Source organism: Macaca mulatta, chromosome 4, assembly GCF_049350105.2.
Source record: "Macaca mulatta isolate MMU2019108-1 chromosome 4, T2T-MMU8v2.0, whole genome shotgun sequence".
Lineage (NCBI taxonomy): Eukaryota > Metazoa > Chordata > Mammalia > Primates > Cercopithecidae > Macaca > Macaca mulatta.
The window spans coordinates 142,880,310-142,900,012 of record NC_133409.1 but is presented as its reverse complement, the minus strand read 5'-3'; the positions used below and the strand labels follow the sequence as shown (position 1 = coordinate 142,900,012).

Below are 19,703 nucleotides of genomic sequence, written 5' to 3'. Positions count from 1 at the left end.
GCGCATGGAGTTCAGGGGTTCAGAGAAAGTCAGAATGTGGATGGAGAGAGGGAGCCAAGACAGAGTAACAACTAGAGAGTGGTGCTGAGGACTCACGCCCACCCCTCTGCTCTGGCCCCAAGCCCCCAGGCCAATAGCCTGACCCTGAGAGGCCTCGGCCAGTGGGCTGGTTGGGAGCTGCCCCCTCCAAAACAGAGCTTTGAAAAATATATTCCTTCCATCCCCACATCATTTCCTGCCCCTCCCAAGTCCACTGGAGGCTAAAAGGCAGGCAGGTCCAAGAGGACTTCTTGGAGGAAAAGGTACAGTTGAGCTTCATAAGCTTCCTGATGAAAAAGGGCAAAGGAGGAGAAACTTGAGACCAAGAGGAAGAAAAGAAGGAGGGGCACAAATATTTTTGAGCCCTATTAAGTATAAGGTAGGAAATGGATGCTCTCTCATCTGTTACCAACTCCCCCACCTCCCTTCCTCCACACTTATCAAAACAATCCTGAGGCTGGTATCAGGATTTTCATTTTATGGATGGGGAGACTGAGGCTCAGAGAGGTTATGTGACTTCTCAGATGTCACACAGCAAGGGGTAGAGTCAGAATATAGACATACATCTACCTGAGTCCAGGAAAGAATACATGAGGGTCTATAAAGATGCGGAAAGGTTGGAGTGTGGGCAAAAGCTGAACAGGGTCCTAAACCCATGGGGAAGCAGGGGGCAGAGGGTTCCGTCTGCGGCTCTTGGGAGGGGTCTGGATGGTTTTGCATTCACGCTTCTGGACGATGTGCTGGTGGGGTGTAGGGAGTGGGTCACAGGGTGGGAGGTACCCAACTCTGGTTGCTTTCGTGCTGCCAGGCTGTGGGCTGATGCGGGGTCCCGGACAGGTTGAGAGAGGTTTTGTGATTGGAGTGGGGCAGGGACTGAAAAGCTTGGGGAAAGTCCCCAGGGATGGGCTGAGAAGACCTTGGGGAAGGGTGGGGCTCTCTCCTTGGCCCCAAAGGATGATTTTAGTTGGGGGTGAGTTTTGGCTGGTAAGGGGCAAAGGAGGGTCGGGAGATGCAGGATCCAGCCGTGTCTCCTGGGGATTGGGAGAGAGCATCGGTGAGGCTGGAGGCTGGGAGCAGCACTGTGTGTGGGTGGCTGGGGGACAGACAGTGGAAGGGGAGGCCTGGGGACCTGGTCTCCCCCTCCCTGGGGATACCCAGTGTGGGTGGAGACCAGCACTGTGTGTGGTTTAGGGAGGGTGGAGGAAGGGGGGCCAGTGGGGCCTACTTCAGGGCAGCACACTCCAGGCCTGGAGCCCAGGGGTGCGGCTGGGTGAGGTAAGGGCCGATGGAACTGGAGATGGGAGTCTCAGCGTAGCTGTCGTGCCCGATGTGAAGGTCCTCTGGCTTCCAGGGAGTCAAGTCCTTTTGTCTGGTCTGGCCCTTCCCCCAGCCAGGCCTTCAGCATTGGCGAGGCCATGAGGGAGGGGCTCAGGGCCTGGGGAATTTTGTGCAGATTTTCTCTTTTCTTTGCCTCCAGATCCTGTGAGTGTGTGCGTACGTTATCTGAGAGAGAGAGAGAGACAAATACGGAGACAAGAGAAAGAGAGACTTCCTTCCTCGTATCCAAATGCTAAACACAGGCCCAGGAGGATTGAGATGGGTGGGGTTGGAAACTGCTCTTCTGAAACATGTTTATTAAAACAATCCAGTCCAAGGCTGAGGGAGTAGAAGTAGTAAGACGCAGACTCCCTGATGCCAGCCCCCTTTTACAGGTGAGGAAACTGAGGCACAGAAAGGGGAGTGGCTGGTCGAGATCACACAGGGCTTAAAGGAAGAAAGTCCCTGCCACCCAGGCAAGGGGAATTTATCCCTTGCAGAGGGCCAGCGGCAACTCCTGTGACAACCCACAGGAACGGGTGGCTACGTAGCTTTGGCCTTAACATCCACTGAGGACCTGTTTCCCCATGATCAAACAGCATTACAAATAATAGTTCTTTTCTTATAGAGTTGATAGGAGGAGTAAATCACTTACTACAAGTAAAGAGTTTAGAACAGTGCCTGGCACATAATAAGCATTTAATAAATGCTAACAATAAATAATAACAACAATAATAAATAATGATGATAAGGATAAAAGATGCCGCTGTTTTAAAGTGGACTACCCAGTGATGTTGAATCTGATCTTGCCTCAGCGGTCAGAGAGGGCGGAGAGAGGTGGCCCCTGGGGCCAGAGGTCTGCCTGCTCCTGGCATGTTGGGACCCGCAGTGGTCAGTCCCTGGGCCCTACATTTGCACACTGGACACTCACTTCCCAGTTTCCGCCTTGAGGCTCCCTGTGAGTCACACATGTCCACTTGCCTTATCCTGGCCAGCAGAGCAATACTATCAGCCTGGGAGCCCCCCAGGGGCAGGGCCCCATCCTGCGTCACCACTTGCTCAGCCCGCCTGCCTGGCCAGCCCTGAGAGGGGGTCAGCCAAGGCGCTGCCTGCCTCATAGCCACCGGGCCCCAGAGCATCTGCTTTCCTCCTGTTCTTGTCCACTCAGCCTGGCTAGGAATGATGATGACAGCTGACACGCACGTGGCGCCTCCTCAAGGCTGACATACACACTTCTCAGGCCTTTGGGTGCACAGTCACTCGTCTCGTTTCTGCAGATCGAAGCTGCTCTTATCTCCATTTTGCAGAGGAAACAAATTGCAGATGCAAGATTTGCCCAGGGTCACAGAGCTGGCAAGTGGTGGAACCAGGATTTCAACACAGGCAGGCTGGTTCCAAACTCAGCACCCTTAAGGGCCACGCTCTGAGAGCAGCCCTTTCTCTCCTCCTCCAGGCTTTGGGTGACCTGGCTGAGGTGGCGAGAAGCAAGCAGTTCCTTACTGCAGACTGTGCAACAGCTTTCTTGGGCTGTCTCCCTCATGTTGTCATCACTCCTACCTTCCCTCCCTCGTGCTTGTGGCCTCACTGTCCATTCTGTTCTGTGGTTTCTGAACTGAGGTCTGATACTCTGTTTTTGTACATTTCCCACATCCAGACCTCTCCAGGTGGCTCCCAACATGACTTCTTAACACCTGTCCCTACCCTATTCACCTTTGTCCCTTCCCCACTCCCCCTCCCACCTCCTGGGTGTTGACTTCAGAGTTCCAGTTATTCTTTTCATTGGCTGAGAAGCAGACAAAGAACTGGTCAAGAATGAGCCTTCCTCTGGGCACCCCAGCAGCCCAGGTTGGTTCCTTCTGGGGCAAGCATTTCTGAGCATGAGGGTGGGTGTGGGCACGGGAGTGAAGGCTTTGTGGGAGAATCCAGTGGGGCCAGGCATGAGGACAAAGAGGTCTGAGGTGAGATCGAGTTGGGACCACAGTGACTAAGCCAACACACTGGCCTGCTCCTTGCTCCCAGGAGGAAGAGTTTTGAATTGCTAGGTCCTCCTTCTGGAGCGTGTTAAGCACAAAGCATGCCACTTCCACACTTCGGCAATCTCTTCCTCCCCTCCGTTTTCCTCTGTCCAGCCTGTGGGCCTTAGGAAGTGGGCATAGGCCCTGTTGTTTACTCTCTGGTGCTGCCCCTGGGTCTGGCCTTCGTCCACGCGAGGCCAGGATGGATGGCGCAAGTGAGATGGTGTAACGGCCTTTACTCCTTCCTTGGCCAAAGGGTTGACTCTGACCCAGTTCCAAGATGGTCACAGGGAGGGGCCACATGGAACTCCCTGGGTCCCTGGGATGCCACCTGCAAGATGGGTGGAGGGAATGGAATCACAGGTGCCCACTGAGGCCAAGAGCCCAGCTGCCCCAGGTGACCTCAGGTGTTAGCTGGTACTGCCAGGAGCTCTGGCTGTGCTTATACGTATGTATGGTGGGAACCACTGTGTTATGTGCTGTCTTAGTAGCAACCCTCGGTAACACTCCGCAAACAGAAGTAGCCTTTGCAAACTCTACCTGGCTTTGCAAACCGTTGTGGGAGCCTTCAAATGCAGTGGGGCAGGGTGAGTCAGGAGGAGTCCATTGGCTTGCCCCTGGCTTTTCTGTGGTATGAATGAGCCACAGAGTAAGGATTCAGCAGCTGGGCTGAGACCAGCCGCCTGCTGGCTGTATCGGCCCTGAGAGTTATCAGCAAATCTTTACCAAGTTTACCTGGTGGCTCTCTGAAGGTGTAGGGGGCTGGCAGTCCAGCCTTCAATCCATTCTTGCCACCAGCCCTAGACAAACTCACCTGGGGAGAAGGTAGTTTCTCTCTGTGTAGGTTCCAGTCTCAGATGCTGCCTTTGTCTCTGGGTATACTCAGAATTAGGTTTGGTTATGAATGACAGAAAAACCCAAATAATGGTGTTTTATATAAGATGTTTATTTCTCTCTCACATAAAGGAGGTCGGGTGATATTCCGTCTAGGTTTGTTAGGATGGCTCTGTGATCATCAGTGATACAGACTCTTCCTATCTTATTGTGCCATCAATCTCAAACATTGCCTCTACTTCATGGTGCTGTGTGGCTGCCGGAGCTCCAGCCACCATATCGGCATTGCAGCCAGCTAAAGGAAGGAAGTGGGGAAGAAGGGCATGCCTCCCCTGACCTGAAAGTCACATCCCACGTCACCCAGGACATGTCTCTGTATATCCTATAGGCAGAATTAATCATATAGCTGCACATAGCCTCCAGGGTGGATGGAAAATGTAGTCTTTAGTTTGGGTGGACATGTGCCAAGCCTAAAATCAGGGGTCTTGCTACTGAGGAGGATGACCAAACAAAGAATGGAGTATAACTAGCTGTCCTTGCAACAGCCTGCAGCCTGAGCAGAAGGTTCCAGATGCCGTACGATTCCCATAGGTCCCTCTGGATAGCATTCTTGCTGTGGGGAGTGGGCCTCTGGCTCCCGGTTGGGGCCCAGTCTCCAGCTTTGGGACTTGAAGTCTTCCTTGGAGCTGTGGTGGTAGCAGGAACATACCCTTCCTGGAGTCTCCAGCTGGGAGAGGATGAGTTTGATGATTAAGGCCAGCCATGCCATCCCAAAGAGGATCCACAGGGACACCACGTTCTTGTACCACAGTGGATACCTCCGGGAGGGGTTCATCCCTGGGGAAGAGGCGAGGTCAGAGGATGGAGGCCTGGGAAAGTCAGGACCACATTCCTCAAACAGAAACAGAGATACATGGTTTGATTCATATAAGCAAGTTGAGGGGTCAGTGGGACAGAACATGGAGATTCCTAGCCTCATGGTCACCTGCAAAGGATTCCAGAAAGCCTCCCTGGATTGGCACTTGGATTTAGGAGCTACATTTCCTCTTTGTCTTTCTGAGGGAATCTGTTTATGCTCCATCCCAGCAGTTCTCAAAGTGTGGCCCCTGGGGCCGGCAGCATCAGCATCCGTGAGAGCTTGTTGGAAATGCAGATGATGGGGCCCCTACCCCAGACCTACTGGATCAGGAACCCTGGGCATAGGCCCAGCAATCTGTATTTTTTTGTTTTGTTTTGTTTTGCAGACAGAGTCTCACTCTTGTTGCCCAGGCTGGAGTGCAATGGCACGATCTCGGCTCACTGCAACCTCCACCTCCCAGGTTCAAGCGATTCTCCTGCCTCAGCCTCCCAAGTAGCTGGGATTACAGGCACCTGCCACCATGATTGGTGAATTTTTTGTATTTTAGTAGAAATGGGGTTTCACCATTGTTGCCCAGGCTGGTCTCAAACTCCTGAGCTCAGGCAATCCGCCTGCCTCAGCCTCCCAAAGTGCTAGGATTACAGGCGTGAGCTACCGTGCCCAGCCAGCAATCTGTTATTTTAACAAGCCTCCAGAGGATTTCGATGTCCGCTCTAGTATTTGCCAGTCTCTGTTTGGTTTTCTTGTATCTGAAAGGAGGTAGCTTGCTGGAGCCACGGGATTTGGGAAGAATCCCAAATGGGATTCTTCTGGAATATGTTGGGAACCACCGGAATATATTTCCTGAGTCGGTTCTTCAGTCACCTGTCTGAACCTCCTTCACCTGTGAGATGGGGAATACGACTGTGCCCCCTTGGCTTTTAGGATGAAGTCGAAATCCTCAAGGCCCTCTGCCCGCTTCTGCAGCACACCTCTGCCCTCTGACTGCCTGGTCATTCTGGTCTTTTTCCCGTTGCCCTCTCTATCATTCTTCTTGCCTCTGGGCCTTTGTACTTATGGCCTCTCAGTTCCAAATGCTCTTCATTTTCCATTTTTCTTGGCCTGGTTAACTTTCCTCATCCTGCAGACCTCAGTTCAGACATTCCTCCCTACAGACCACATTGGGTTCCTCTGTTACACGTGCTGCTCTCATGGCCTATGTGTGTCTGCTGGGAAAGTTACTTCCTCATCTGTAAAATGGAGACAGTAAGAGTCCTCCTCCTATGACTGTTGGGAGGATCACACGGGCTGATGCAGCTCAAGTGCTCAGAATGGTGCCTGGCACATAACAGGTGCCCAAGACCTATAGGTGGTTGCTGGTTTCACTCACCACCAGACGCCCCCAACGAAGTTGGTGCTGGGTAAGTATGGCCGAGAGAGGGGATGGATGGGAGCTGCTGTGAGTCTTAGATAAATCTTGCCAAGGATTTGCTCTATCATTTAGTTCCCTCCCTGGAGGTCTGTGTTGCCTCCCTCATCAGATTGGAATCATTCAAAGGGTAGAGATCTCCCCTCCTATTTCTTCGTCATCCTTTTCTGTCGTTGCTCCCTGTACCATGCCTCTCTTTACTCCTCATCCTGTCCTGCTGGCCCCAAGACAGCATCTCTCTCTAGGTCCCCCAAGGCTGGGCCCCTCTCTAGGACCCCCACATGGGGATGAGGCTGCCACCTGGGAGCTGACCTCTGCTGCCTGGCAGGAGCTGGGATTGGATTAGGCTGATTGGGTTATGGGGCCATGATTCCGCTGATGGTCCCAAATGAGATCAGGTGGTGAGCCGGCTTTCTGGCCCTGCCACCCGCCAGCTTGGCTTGCTCCTGGAGACAGAGTGGAGGAAGTGCTCTTCTCCCCGTTTTATTTTATTTTTTTAAGTTGAAATCATAAGTGGCAGGAGACCTGGCAGCTGGCAAGGCGCTCAACTGAGCTGCAAATGCAATTGGGAGGCTTGAGGGCTATGGGGCCGGGGAGGAGCAGCCGGCCGGGACCTGGGGGTGGCTCTGGCCACAGCCTTCAGGCAGAGGAGTGGCTATGAAGACAGCGCTTCTTGTGGCTGCTGATGCAGGGACATGAACACCCAGTAGCCAAGTGGTGGACCTTAGTATCCCCATCCAAGAAAGGGGAGGACAAGGAGAGCTGAGAGGTTTGAGGAATAGGCATGGAAGACTCTGAAACATGGGTGGTGTGAAGGGCCCAGGCTTGGGAGTTTATCCTAGACTTGCCCTGACTCACTTGCTCTATGACCTTATGCAACTCCCTTCCCTCCTCCAGGCCTCAATGTCTCCATCTATATAAGGCGGATCCCTTGAAGGTAAAGCAGTTGGGGCTCTCATTGTGGTGACCTGCTACGAGGCACTGCCATGACTGCCGAGGGGCCCAGGAGGTAGCAAGTCTCCAGAGATGTGGTGAAGGGGCAACTCTGCCCACTGCAGTGGCTGCTGGACAGGAGTGCTCTTGCCCATCCTTGTCCCAGGCCCGGGCAGTCCCTCTGGGCTTAAAGCCTGCACTGGGTCTCCTCAGTCAGATTGTGTTGGTAGGAGGGGGGTTACAGATTTTGGACTTTATCCTAAAACTATGGGAAAACAATGAAGGTCTTCAGAGGAGTTGGGCAGGTGACTTCATAGCCTTTGTAATATTTAAGGTCATAAGAGCCAACAGGGGACAAGGAGAGAGGCTGCACAAGCCCATGGGTGCCATCCTTATTATGCTCTGTGTAAGTAGCAAAACTATAGGATTGTGCAGTGCCCAACCTGTGCAGCTATATGCAACAACCCTGCCTGGACTAGGGAAATGGCAGAGTGGAGATAGAGAAGAAATGACAGATCTAAGAATCATACTCTGAGCTGCGAGGGTGCAGGTATGGCCCTTGGAGCTACTGGGCTCAGCTGCCCTGAGACACATCTCTCTACTCTGAGGGTAAAGGTGGGAGCATGACCCAGTTGGAAGAAATCTTCCCAAGAATTTCCTTCCAGAGCAACAGACCTCCTAGGATAAGGGAGGATAACGGAGATCAAGAAGGGGGCAGTGTGAGGCCCCAACACCTGACCCCTCTTCCTGGGAACCTTGCAAACAGGCTAGACGGCACTGAGGAGCTCTAGGGATTGCCTCATTTTATAGGCAGGAACACTGAGGCCCAGAGAGGAGACATTTTAGGTGGTCTGGAAAGAGTATGAATTTTGGAGTCAAATAGATAAAGATTCATATCTTACTAGCTGTGCAATCTCAGGCAGATGGCTCAGCCTCTCTGAGCTTCAGCTTCCTCCTCCGTAAAATGGGGGTGACAATTGTTGCTGTAGGTTGCCTGAGGAGTTAGTTGACTGTTACTTTGGTAAAACTTCATTCTTCCAGGCTGGGTTCTGTCGCTGAAGGAGTGAAGAAGGGCAAGGCCTCCTCCCCGCGATAGGGTCCGGGATCAGAGGGAGGGCACGAAGCCCCTCAAGGCTAGCGCGGTGGTGGTGCCAGCGGCACCTTCAGGGACAGGAAGGGGCGGTGATGAGGCTGAGCTGGGGCGCAGCCACTCCCTCACGGCGCAGCACGTCCCTCCACTGCCACCTGCTGGGCATCGGCCTCAGCCTGATTACACAAGGCTGCTGGCTTCTGGGGCCCGTGTAGTACCACTGATTAAACCCACCCTGGGTCCACTGATCATGAGACCCTTTCTTGCTGGCACTCAGAATCTGCCTGCCAACTGTTTTCCCACAGGGCTCTGGGGAGGCTGGGTTCCAGGAGTCTCCCAGACCCTACTGCCTGATCCGCGGGTACTGTGGCCTCCAGTCCAGGAGCAGTGGGACGGACTGGCGTTCCCTGGGGGGAGAGTGAAGTGGGGAAGGGAGAGCCTGGGGCAAGCATGGACCAGGGAGGGAGGCCGGGACTCCCGTCATGTGGGGCCTTCTAAGCACAACAGGGGGGCCTGCGGACCTGTCAGACCTCTCTGCGTTGGTCACGAAGGGCCGGAGCGACCTCAGCCCCGTCACACAACAAAGGCGGGTAGGACAGTGTCTCCGGATTTTGGGCCTAAAAGCCCCCACATGGCGTGCACACAGCAGGTGCGCCAGCTGCGGGAGCAGATGAGTGAGAGGAGTAGGCAGCCATATGTCCCTGCCAGCCCACCGCCAGGAACTCTCACCAATAACGTAGTCGCCAAAGCCCACGGTGCTGAGGGTAATGAAGGCGAAGTAGAAGCCCTCCATGTAGCTCCAGCCCTCCATGTGGGAGAACAGCAGGGGTGGCAGCAGCAGGAAGAGCAGGAGGCCAGAGAGAAGGGCGCCAGAGCCGGCCAGCCACCGCGCCTTGCCCGGGTCCTGTGGGTACAACAGTGTCCCCAGGCCTCCTGTGGCCTTTACCCCACGCATGGGAGCCGAGGGAGCTGGAGGCAGGCCAGAGCTCTCCCCAGTAAGAAGGGGGCTCTTCACCTGGTCCGTAGTCTCCAGGTTCCCTGCCTGGAGCCTGTGACTCATGTCCTTCCTGTCTGCCCAGTCCCACCCCGCTTCCACCACTAATGTCCTTTTTCACTGAGGACTCTATTCTGACCAGTGACCCCCAATCCCATCACAACGCCACCGGTAACCCCTGTTCCCACCTCTTCTCATTAGTAACCCCAATTCCCACCGCAGCCCCTCATTCTAGAAGTGACCCATCCCCACCCCGTCCAGCAGCCCCCTCACCTGCCAGGTGCCCCCCAGCCTGCTGGAGCAGTGGTTTACTCCCTGCTGCATGAGATGCCCCAGTCGGTTGAGCACCACGAGGTTCAACGGGATCCCCACAAGGGCAAAGAAGATGCAGAAGAGGCGGGCGGCCATCGTGTTGGGGCTCAGGTTGCCATAACCTGAGGTGAGAGGGGGCACTCAGGGGACCTTTCCAGCCCAGCCCTGTCCACTCACCACCACAGCCCCACTCCTGGGCCCAACCCCCAGGACCCTCATTCTAACCACTGCAGATGTGGGCAGCTGATACTTGCCAAGGCCCTCCTTTTCTGTGCTGAGCACTGTGCAGGGCACCCTGTACATTCATTCCCTCAGTGCACCCTCGAACCATCCTTCCAAATCAGAATTATGTGCCATATTTTCCAGGCCAGAGAAGCTCTAGGAGGCTAAGCTGCATGCATGAGCTCAAACCCACCAAATGTGAGTCTCCTCTTCCTCTCTTCATGTCCTTCCTCTCTGGGTGGGCAGAGGGATGCTGGAGGGGGCAGAGCCTCCTGCTGTTGCACTCTCAGGATCTACTGCGCCATTCAGGCTGAGGCCGCGCTGTCTCCACGTGGCTCCCAGCCCTGCTTGGGCACAGTGGGGCACTGAAGCTGGTCATCCCTGCCCAGTGCAGCACTCCTCTTGCAACCTTTGCTCTGGGATCCCCATGGCCTGGTCCAGACTTTCTCACAGCCGCACTGCAGTGAGCAGCTCTTCCCACTCCAGTCTCCTTTCTTCCCTCTCTCCTTTCACAGGTATCAGGGCTGCTTGCAGTCTGAGACTTTTGCCATTAATTCCTGTTTCTTCTCTTTTATCCTTCAAAGGCTCCCCTCAATATATCTTTTGTGCATCTAATTCTGTCTTGATATCTGATTCCTGGAGGACCCAAACTAGCACAACGGGGCTCCCTCATAAACCTCAGTGGGAGGCAGGGACAGACGGTAAGTCATCAGCTGCCTAGGGGAGGAGGTAGAAGTTGGGGGGGAGGGTCTCTGATCATCAAGATAGGGAGGGGGAAAGCTAGGGAAGGAAAAGATGTTCACAAAAGATTCTATCCATCTGGACATTCTTTTCTCCTCCAGCTCTGCCTCCACCCTTCTTGATCACCACCACAGTCTTGTCTTACCAAAATGCAAACCTGATTAGATCATCGAGTCTCCTGTCTGCTGGGGAAAGTCCAAGCTCTCGTCCAGCCTTTCTCTGAGACTCGTCTGGTGCCCCCACTTCCCCAGCTCCAGCCACATTGCTGGCCTGCAGAACTCTCCAGGTCCACCATGCCTCTGCACCTTTGACCACAATGCTTCCTCTATGAAGAGTGTCTCCCCTCCTTGCCCACATAAATATAAACGACCCTTCTAGTCCTTGACTCTCCAGTGCAGCTGCTCCTCATCCAGGGCCCCCTCCAGCACTGTCCCTTGCACTGTGTGAGAAAGATTTGTTTCCATGTCTGCCTCTTCCAAGTATATCAAGTATATGCTCTGAGCCCCTCAAGAGCAGGGACTGGGTCTTTTTTTTTTTTTAAGACGTAGTCTCGCTCTGTTGACCAGGCTGGAGTGCACTGGCACAATCTTGACTCACTGCAACCTCTGCCTCCTGGGTTCAAGCTGTTCTCCTGCCTCAGCCTCCTGAGTAGCTGGGATTACAGGCATGGGCCACCACGCCCGGCTAATTTTTGTATTTTTAGTATAGACAGGGTTTTGCCATGTTGGCCAGGCAGGTCTCGAGTTCTGACCTCAGGTGATCTGCCCGCCTTGGTCTCCCAAAGTGCTGGGATTACAGGCGTGCGCCTCCACACTCGGCCTGGGACTGGTTCTTAATCATGATATTCTCAGCAAGTGGCAAAGGATCTGACCCTTAATAGGTGCTCTTCACTATATGTGTGTTGACTGCATAAAGAATGGGTGAATGAATGAATGAGGAAATACAAAAATGAAGGTATCGGTAAATGAACAAATGCCTCTCATTCTGCCTCCTATCACTGCCTAACATTCTTGCTTGCCCAGATGGGGTCACTGTGCCCACACATCCTACACTTGTCTGTACTATATTGAAACCAGTGTTTACATCCACCCCCATCTTACTGAGGGGTCTTAAGAGAGGCCAAAGTATGTAAAAGTCCAGAGCATGTGCTTTGGAGTCTGGTGCACCTCCTAGGTTTGGATCCCAGCTCAGCTTCTTGCAGGCTATGGGACCTTGGGCAAGTGGCTCGATCTTTCTTTCTTTCTTTTTTTTGAGATGGAGTCTTGCTCTGTCGCCAGGCTGGAGTGCAGTGGTGCGATCTCGGCTCATTGCAACCTCTGACTCCCTAGTTCAAGCGATTCTCCTGCCTCAGCCTCCCGAGTAGCTGGGATTACAGGCACGTGCCACCACGCCCAGCTAATTTTGGATTTTTAGTAAAGATGGGGTTTCACCATGTTGGCCAGGATGGTCTCAATCTCCTGACCTCGTGATCCACCCGCCTCGGCCTCTCAAAGTGCTGGGATTACAGGTGTGAGCCACTGCACCCAGCTTTCTTTTTTCTTTTCTTTTTCTCTTTCCTTCTCTTCTCTTCTGATCTCTTCTCCTTCCTTCCTCCCTCCCTCCCTCCATTCATTCCTTCCTTCCCTCCCTCCCTCCTTCCTTTCCTCCCTCCCTCTTTTCTTTCTTTTCTTTTGGCTTGACCTTTCTGAACGCTACTTCCTCCTGTAAAATGGGGATGCTGACATCCACCTATAGTGGGGGGTAACGATGAAATGAGGAATTGAGGTACACTGTAGAAGGGAATGCGAGCCTGCAAGCATCTGGTATATACAAGGTGCTAAATGTCTGTTAAATAAATGAATGATGGAACTCCAGTGAACTGGCTTCCGGTCTGAGGACTTCAGAAGCCTCTTGAGTCTCCATCTACCTCCCCCTCTGGCCTTTATGGGTTTCCTCTTCTAAAGGAGAGAGTTATTTCTGCAGGCATCTAGGGCGAGGTAAACCTCCTACTTTCCACCCACCTCTCCACCTGCCTCCTCACCAACCTCTCCTCCTCCAGCTGTAGGTCCTGCCAAGTTCCTCTCTTCCTGTTTTTTTTCCCCATTCAGTTTTCACCAGTGGGATGGGGACACTAAGATTCCAGCTCTGAAAGGAGCCCCATAGAGGCCTACAGCATTCTCAGCTGACATTAAATGGTTTTTTTTCCACCCCATTATTCTCAGCCATCCCTCAGGTCAGCAAAATCAGTGGATGTCAATGATCCTACCTGTTGAACACTGGGTAGCCACAGCCCCACCCAATCCACCTCTCACTCCAGCATGTCTCCTGTCACCTGGCATCTTGCTGGGATCTCTAGGCATCCTGCAAGGACCCTACAAGTCTTTCTATGATTGGTCTCCTCTGTACTCTCTCTGAATGCAGTTCCTGTTTCCAACCCTCTCCACCTACCTGGACCTCCTTACTGCTCCCCAAACATACAAGTCACACTCCCACCTCAGGGCATTTGCACTTGCTGGTAGAGGATTCTCTCCTCAGACATCAGCAGTTTGCTCCATTATTTTACTTATGTCTCTGCTTCAATGTTACTGTATCAGCGAGTCCTTGAATGGCCACCCTATCTACAATAGGTGCCCCCATCACTATGAGGCCCCTTTAACTAGCTTTACTTTTCTCTAAGCACACCCCACTACCTGATTATTGTCCATGTATCTGTTTAATGTGTGTCCCCTCACACTAGAATGTCAGCTCCCCAGGGGCCAGGACTTGCTAATTTTGGCTACCATTGTATCCTCAACACCAGTGTCTGGCCCACACTAGGTACGCTATTGATTGATTGATTGATTGATTGAGGCAGAATCTTGCTCTATTGCCCAGGCTGGAGTGCAGTGGCACAATCTCAGCTCACTGCAACCTCCACCTCCCAGGCTCAAGCGATTCTCGTGTCTCAGCCTCCCAAATAGCTGGGATTACAGGCACCCGCCACCATGCCTGGCTATTTTTTGTATTTTTAGTAGAGATGGGGTTCCACCATGTTGGCCTGGCTGGTCTCCAACTCCTGGCCTCATGTGATCCACCTGCCTCTGCCTTCCAAAATACTGGGATTACAGGCAGGAGCCACCGTGCCCGGCCTTCAATTTATTTATTGAACAAACGGATGGATGAATGAGAGAACCAATGAGCAAGCCAGGAATGGAGTTCATAGATGAGTGATTTCTGGGCTCAGGGCTGTGTTAGGGCTTGGAAAGTACTGCCCTTACAGGGTGCTGGTCCCAGGGTAATGGGGTTGCTGAGGAGGCTGCCCTCCGCTGAGCCTCTCAAAATACCCCTTCTTCCCTTGTGGCATTCCAGATGTACCTCATCTCCCATCTCCCTCTCCTTCTCTCTCCAAATTCCTCCCATGTGTATGTGCATACACATGTGGTCAGCGTCACAGAACCCTCACTCCCCTCCTGTTCACTCCACAATGGCTAGTCAACTCTGTTGCTCATTAGCCGTATGACCTGGAGGAGATGGTGCCCATCTGTGTCTGTGACATGAAAATAGGCTGGATGCAGTGGCTTATGCCTGTAATCCCAGCACTTTGGGAGGCCGAGGTGGGTGGATCACTTGAGGTCGGGAGTTTGAGGCTAGCCTGTCCAACATGGTAAAATCTTTCTCTACTAAAATACAAAAATTAGCTGGGCATGTTGGCAGGTGCCTGTAGTCCCAGCTACTCAGGAGGCTGAGGCAGGAGAATCTCTTGAACCCGGGAGGCGGAGGTTTCAGTGAGCTAAGATCATGCCACTGCACTCCAGCCTGGGCGACACAGCGAGACTCTATCTCAAACAATAAAGAAAATAAGACCTATCGTTGGAGGTTGCCATATGGACAAACTGAAATCTTAAATGTCAAAGTGCCCAGCACAGTGCCTAGTACAAGAAGACCACAGGTGTTTCCTCAGGTGTACTGTGTTGGGGAGGTGGGGCAGGGCCCTCCTCTCTCTGCCCTCCTCACCCTCACAGCTGGTTGAAACTGAGTGGAGAGGAAAGGACAGAGACATAATCTAGGCTAGGGGTGGTAGAGTTGGGAAGAGAGGTGGGAAGAGAGGTAGCAAAACTCTGAATTTGGTGGGTCAAAGTCACAGGCCTGGGGAAGAGTGTGGGAGGTGTGGGGTTTGCAGACTAAAGGACCCCCAAATCTGGGAGGCCTGGTCTATGGTGACTGTGTTTTAAGATCTCCTGCTACCCTGGAACTCAATACATGCCTGGTGAATGCATATTTAATGGAATTCCTTAACGTGGCCGTATTTATTGAGTGGCTGCTGTATGCTGGGCCTTGTAATAGACCCTTGGGGATGTAAAGATGAATCGGTCCATCCTGCCAGTCCTTCAGGGGCTCAGGGCCCCTGGGGTCTGGGGTGCCTCCCAAGCATGCTTGTCTCAAGGACTGCCCAAGCTCCCATGTAGCTCTGAGGTCTGCTTTCAAGAAGTTCTGGCCAATTTAAAACTAGATGGAGAATCCTCTGGGTGCTCTTGCCTTACCCCACCCTGTGGGGAGGCTGGGATATTGGTGTCCTGGAGAGAGGATCCTGGCTGGCCAGGAGCTGGGAGGCCTTAGCCCAAGTCACCGGTGATATCAGCCTGCCACCTGGTGGCAAGTCCTGTGTCATGCAGGGATCTAGCCTGCTCTTCTCTGCACAACAGCCCCTCAGCACCCTCCTGAGACAAGCTCTACCTCAGCTCTTCCCCAGGGGAGGGTTACTCCAGGCGTCCCTGTGTGTGGGGAGGATAGCGATGAGGAGTGGAGGAGGCTGTCTGCAAGCTGAAGAGAGGCCTGTGGGAATGGGGTCTGGAGACGAGGAGGTGGGAGGAATGGCCCCCTCCCCCAGGGCTGAGAAGCAGGGGGGTCTAAAGCTCTTTCTTTGGATTTCTACTCCTTCTTCTTTCCTAACTTTCCCCCCACTTCTCCTGACCACCACTCCCGGGGCTCAGTGGTAGGTGGGCTCAGCTGAGGAGACTGGCACCCTTGTTGGGCCCAGAGACATGTTTCTTGCTGTACCGGGAGATTTCTGTGTCCTGAAAGGCCATGTGGGGCAGAAATCCCCTAGGGCAGTGCTTGTCAAACTCCAACGGTGCACATGAATCCCCCAGGGACCTGGGTGAGCTACAGAGGCTGAGTCAGCAGGTCTGTAGTGAGGCCTGAGACTGCGCCCAAGTGGTGTCCACGCTGCAGAGCCGGACTGCACTTGGAGTCATGAGGCTCTAGGTAACCCCTCCAAAAGGCAACCAGCCTGCTGCCTCTCAGGGAGCTGCCTCCTTCCCCACCCCCATCCCCCTGGCCCCATCTGGCCCTTACCAATGGTGGTGATGGTGGACACAGAAAAGAAGAAGGAGCCCAGGAGCTCCCAGCGCCCCATGCCGGTGGTGTTGCTGAGGAGGCTGGCCCCATTTTTGTACGCTTGGACGACGTCCTGGGGAAGAGGCTGCAATGACCACCAGGGTCTGTGGGGTGACGGATTTCCTGCACCTCAAAACACACACACACACACACCCACCCCTACACACAGCCCTCACAATTACCCTTTGATCCCAGCCCACCAGGGAAAGGAGGCTCTACCCCTTTCACCAAGGGCTCACCAGGTACAGCTACCAACAGCTACCATGGGGACAGCTGCTTCCCCACCTTACCCAGGGGCTAGGTCAGGTTGGAGTCCTAGTAAAACAACCACCCATTTTCTCCCCTGCTCACTCCCATTCCTGAAACAAACACTAGGCCAGGCATGACGTGTGGTGCTTTTAGGGGACATGACCCCAGCCCTCAGTGATACACAGATAAACCTAATTAACTCTAATATGATGCAGTCAATGTCACTTTGGGCATTAAGGAGGAAGTGCAGCTACACAATCCAGGGCAAGTTGCTCAACTTCTCTCTGTGCCTCAGCTTCCTTACCTGTAGAATGGTAATACAAATAGTACCTACTTCATAGAGTTGTTGTGAGTGTTAAACAAGGTATTATGTGTAGTCTTAGTACCTGGCACATGGTGTTAGCAGTTGCTATCATCATCATTACTAGGCATATAATGTTGTAGGACTCTGGGGAAGAAGGATGTTCATTCTCATTTGGGTAGGAGCAGAGGCCTCATGGAGGATGTGATGTTTTATCTGGGCCTTCCTTGAGGGTCAGGTAGGATTGCTTCTGGTAGAAGGACGTTTAGGTAGATGGGACAGCAGTGCAGAAGCTGGGAGGTGAGACTGCCTGGGACCTAGATTAAGGAGACTGGTAAGAAGTGATTGAGGCCAAGCTGTGCTTGGCTTTGCCATGCCAGGTATGAAGTAGCAGGTATCATCCAAGGTCACTGAGCAAAGGGGAAGTACGACCAGGTTGGTGTGCTCTGTGGCAGCTGGCAGTATAGCAGGGGTTGACCAGAGGGGAGAGACTCCTGCAGAGGTGAGTGACAGACGGGCCCTGGCCTGTCTCCTGGCACGGAGTGGTCCAGGAAGAACAGAGAGGAGATATTCAGAAGCCTAGGCACCTGGCCCTATTTAGTATAGGCAGTAAAGGAGATGTTGCAGAGGACTGTGAGGGTGTGTGGACATGGGGCAGACAATCGAGATTTAGGACAGGCGGAGGAGCAGGGCTGGGAGGAGGAGGACTGCTTGCTCTTGGCCTTGAGGAATTTCAGAAATTGCATGTCCACATCTGGTGCTCAGAAAGAAGATCTGGGCTGGATACCACATCCTTATTACTGGAGACAGCTGAAGCCACAGGAGGGTTGAGGAAGGGGGTGAGGTGGGGGTAGAGGGAGTTGAAGGGAAAGCCCAAAGAGATGACAGCCTGGCTGGGAATCTTGGGAAGCACCCACATCCACAGGTCCACACTGAAGCAGTACTCATGCTGGTTAATAGCTCCAGCTCCTGGCTATGGAGGCATGCATTCGTATGTAACCTCTCTGAGCCTCAGTTTCTTCACCTCTGAAACAGGATGATGAAAACAGTACCCACCTGTGAGGGAGGTGAGCCTGAAACAAGTAAATATGGGTAAAGCACTGGAAACAGTGCTCGGTACACGGTAAGCGCTGCACAGAGGCATTTACTGTTATCATCACCATCATAGCCATCTCCCTGGGCCCAGGCTGCTTGTAGTTGAAGTTCACCACCTTTGCAAGGTAATGGCAGGCAGCCTCAGCACCAGGACCCAGCAGTCGGGCTGTATTTGCAGAAGTCCGCAGGTGGGGAGCTGGAGGAACCACTTTAGGTCCTTAGTAGAGATAGGCCTGGCCCTGGCTAGCTCCTGACTTCACCGAATCGGCCTAGTCCAAGGGTTCAGAACACCACTTCCGCTCCGCGCTAGGTCCCTTCCTACCCTGGCACGGTTCCCCGCCACCTTCCGGGGATTGGCTTTGGGCTGGAGACTCTGGATGGATGAGCCACCAGGACTGCAAGGCGGGGCTGGCGTGCAGCTGTCTGGACTCTGGGCTCTTGGACAAAGGGGTGGGGAACCAAGCCAGGGCCCGGGACATCAATGCCTCCGCCAAATCGAGCAGCTGCCAGTCTGGCGTCCCTTCAGTGGGAAGATGCGCCACCCCTAGAACCCTCCCTGGCCTCCTCCGCCCCGCTAGGCCCCACCCTCGAGGAGCCTCTGCTCAGAGTTACCTGGGAGTCCTCCCCTGAACCCCGCCTTCAGCCTTTCCCGGCAGCCGCGCAGCGGCGGCGCGCCCAGTCCTTGTGTCCGAAGACTCGGAGTAAAGCGGGTTCAGCCAGAGAGAGGCCCTGCGTCCGCCCTCCTCTCGAACCCGGGTCTGCGCACGTCGAGCCCCCTCTCTGCGTTGTGGGTGGCCCAGGCCAGCACGCCTGGGGCCCATTCCACCCACCCTCCGGGACAAGCGCGCCTTCCCCCAGGCTCCTACCGCCGCGCTCGCGCTCCTGCGCATCCTTAGACCCGGCGCCCCTGCGGTCCCAGCCCCGAGTTCGCAAACGTGCGCCCGGGTTCTCCGGCTGGAAGCTGCCAAGTGTGGCCTTTAGCCCTTCGCCATGGGTCCAGGTGCAACCGACCCCCCAGCAGGCCCAAACGCGCCCTTTCCCGGGTCAGGCCGGGCGGGGCCGGTTACGCGCGCGCCCCCTGCCGTCCTCGTCCTCGCCCCCAAATTGGGATGTGTCCCCAGGCATCTGCCTCCTCACCGGGCCAGCATGCCCTCTCGCTCCCAGGGAGGACTCAGCCCGGCTTCTCTCAGTTCTCTCGCTAGAGCCAGGGTCTTTTCCTCCGAGGTCCTCCAACCCTCTGGTCCCCACGCAGGAATGCCCACCCCCGTAGTGCCCGCGTCTACGTTCCCGGCGTTTCCCTGACCGGGAAACGCCTGACCAGGGCCCGAGTAGGTCCCCTCGCCCTCGGCCTGTGCACCCCGCGGCCCCCTACGCCATCCCGCCGCGCCCAGGTCGGCCCTGCTCGCCCCTGACCCGGATCAGCGAGTCCAGCGCCGGCCGGTCCAGACACGTGAAGTTCTGCAACAGCTCCCACTTGTCGCGCTGGAAGCTGCGGCTGGACTCCTGCGCCGCGCGGCCCTCCAGCGTCCAGAACACGCCGGTGCCCAGCGCCAGGTAAGCCAGGTAGGCGAAGAGCAGGAGCACAGTGCTGGGCACCGCGCAGCCCCAGCCCCTGTCCTCGGGACCCGCCCGGGTTCGCGGTCGGTACATAGCTAGAGAGGCGGGGAGCCGGCGCCGGGAGCGGTGGACTGGGACCTAGTGGGAGGGAAAGGCCAGGCACTCAGCTCGTCTCTCGTCTTGCAAACGCCTGCCAGTGCCCGGTTTCTCCAGGGAGGAGGAGTGCTGGGGAATGGGACAGCCTGGCCCCACCCAGCCCTGGGATCCAATCCCAGGGACAAAAAGAGGCTCTGAGACTGTGGGCATCTGGCTCCGCCTCAAATGTATGCGGGGTGCCCACCCGATAGGCCTAGGCCAGGGAGAAGGAGAAAGCTGCTGGGTG

General features: G+C 54.6%; 1 protein-coding gene and 1 long non-coding RNA gene across 6 annotated transcripts; one reads left to right on the top strand and one right to left on the bottom strand.

The window, feature by feature from the left end:
- Window positions 1-514: 514 nt before the first annotated feature.
- KCNK17 (potassium two pore domain channel subfamily K member 17) lies at window positions 515-19,676 on the bottom strand. 5 transcript variants are annotated; one of them, XR_013416120.1, is made up of 6 exons: window positions 19,178-19,676; window positions 16,078-16,192; window positions 9,763-9,923; window positions 9,225-9,399; window positions 5,680-5,831; window positions 4,300-5,042 (listed from the first exon to the last, which is right to left on the bottom strand). XR_013416120.1 is itself a non-coding variant. In XM_077999094.1 (5 exons), exons 1-5 carry the CDS (start codon window positions 19,412-19,414, stop codon window positions 1,346-1,348), a joined length of 885 nt encoding a protein of 294 aa, XP_077855220.1. In that variant the 5' UTR covers window positions 19,415-19,676; the 3' UTR covers window positions 515-1,345.
- Window positions 10,434-14,580, top strand: LOC144340364 (uncharacterized). Its single transcript, XR_013416425.1, has 2 exons — window positions 10,434-14,336; window positions 14,470-14,580. It is a non-coding gene; the product is annotated as an uncharacterized LOC144340364 (long non-coding RNA).
- Window positions 19,677-19,703: the final 27 nt, after the last annotated feature.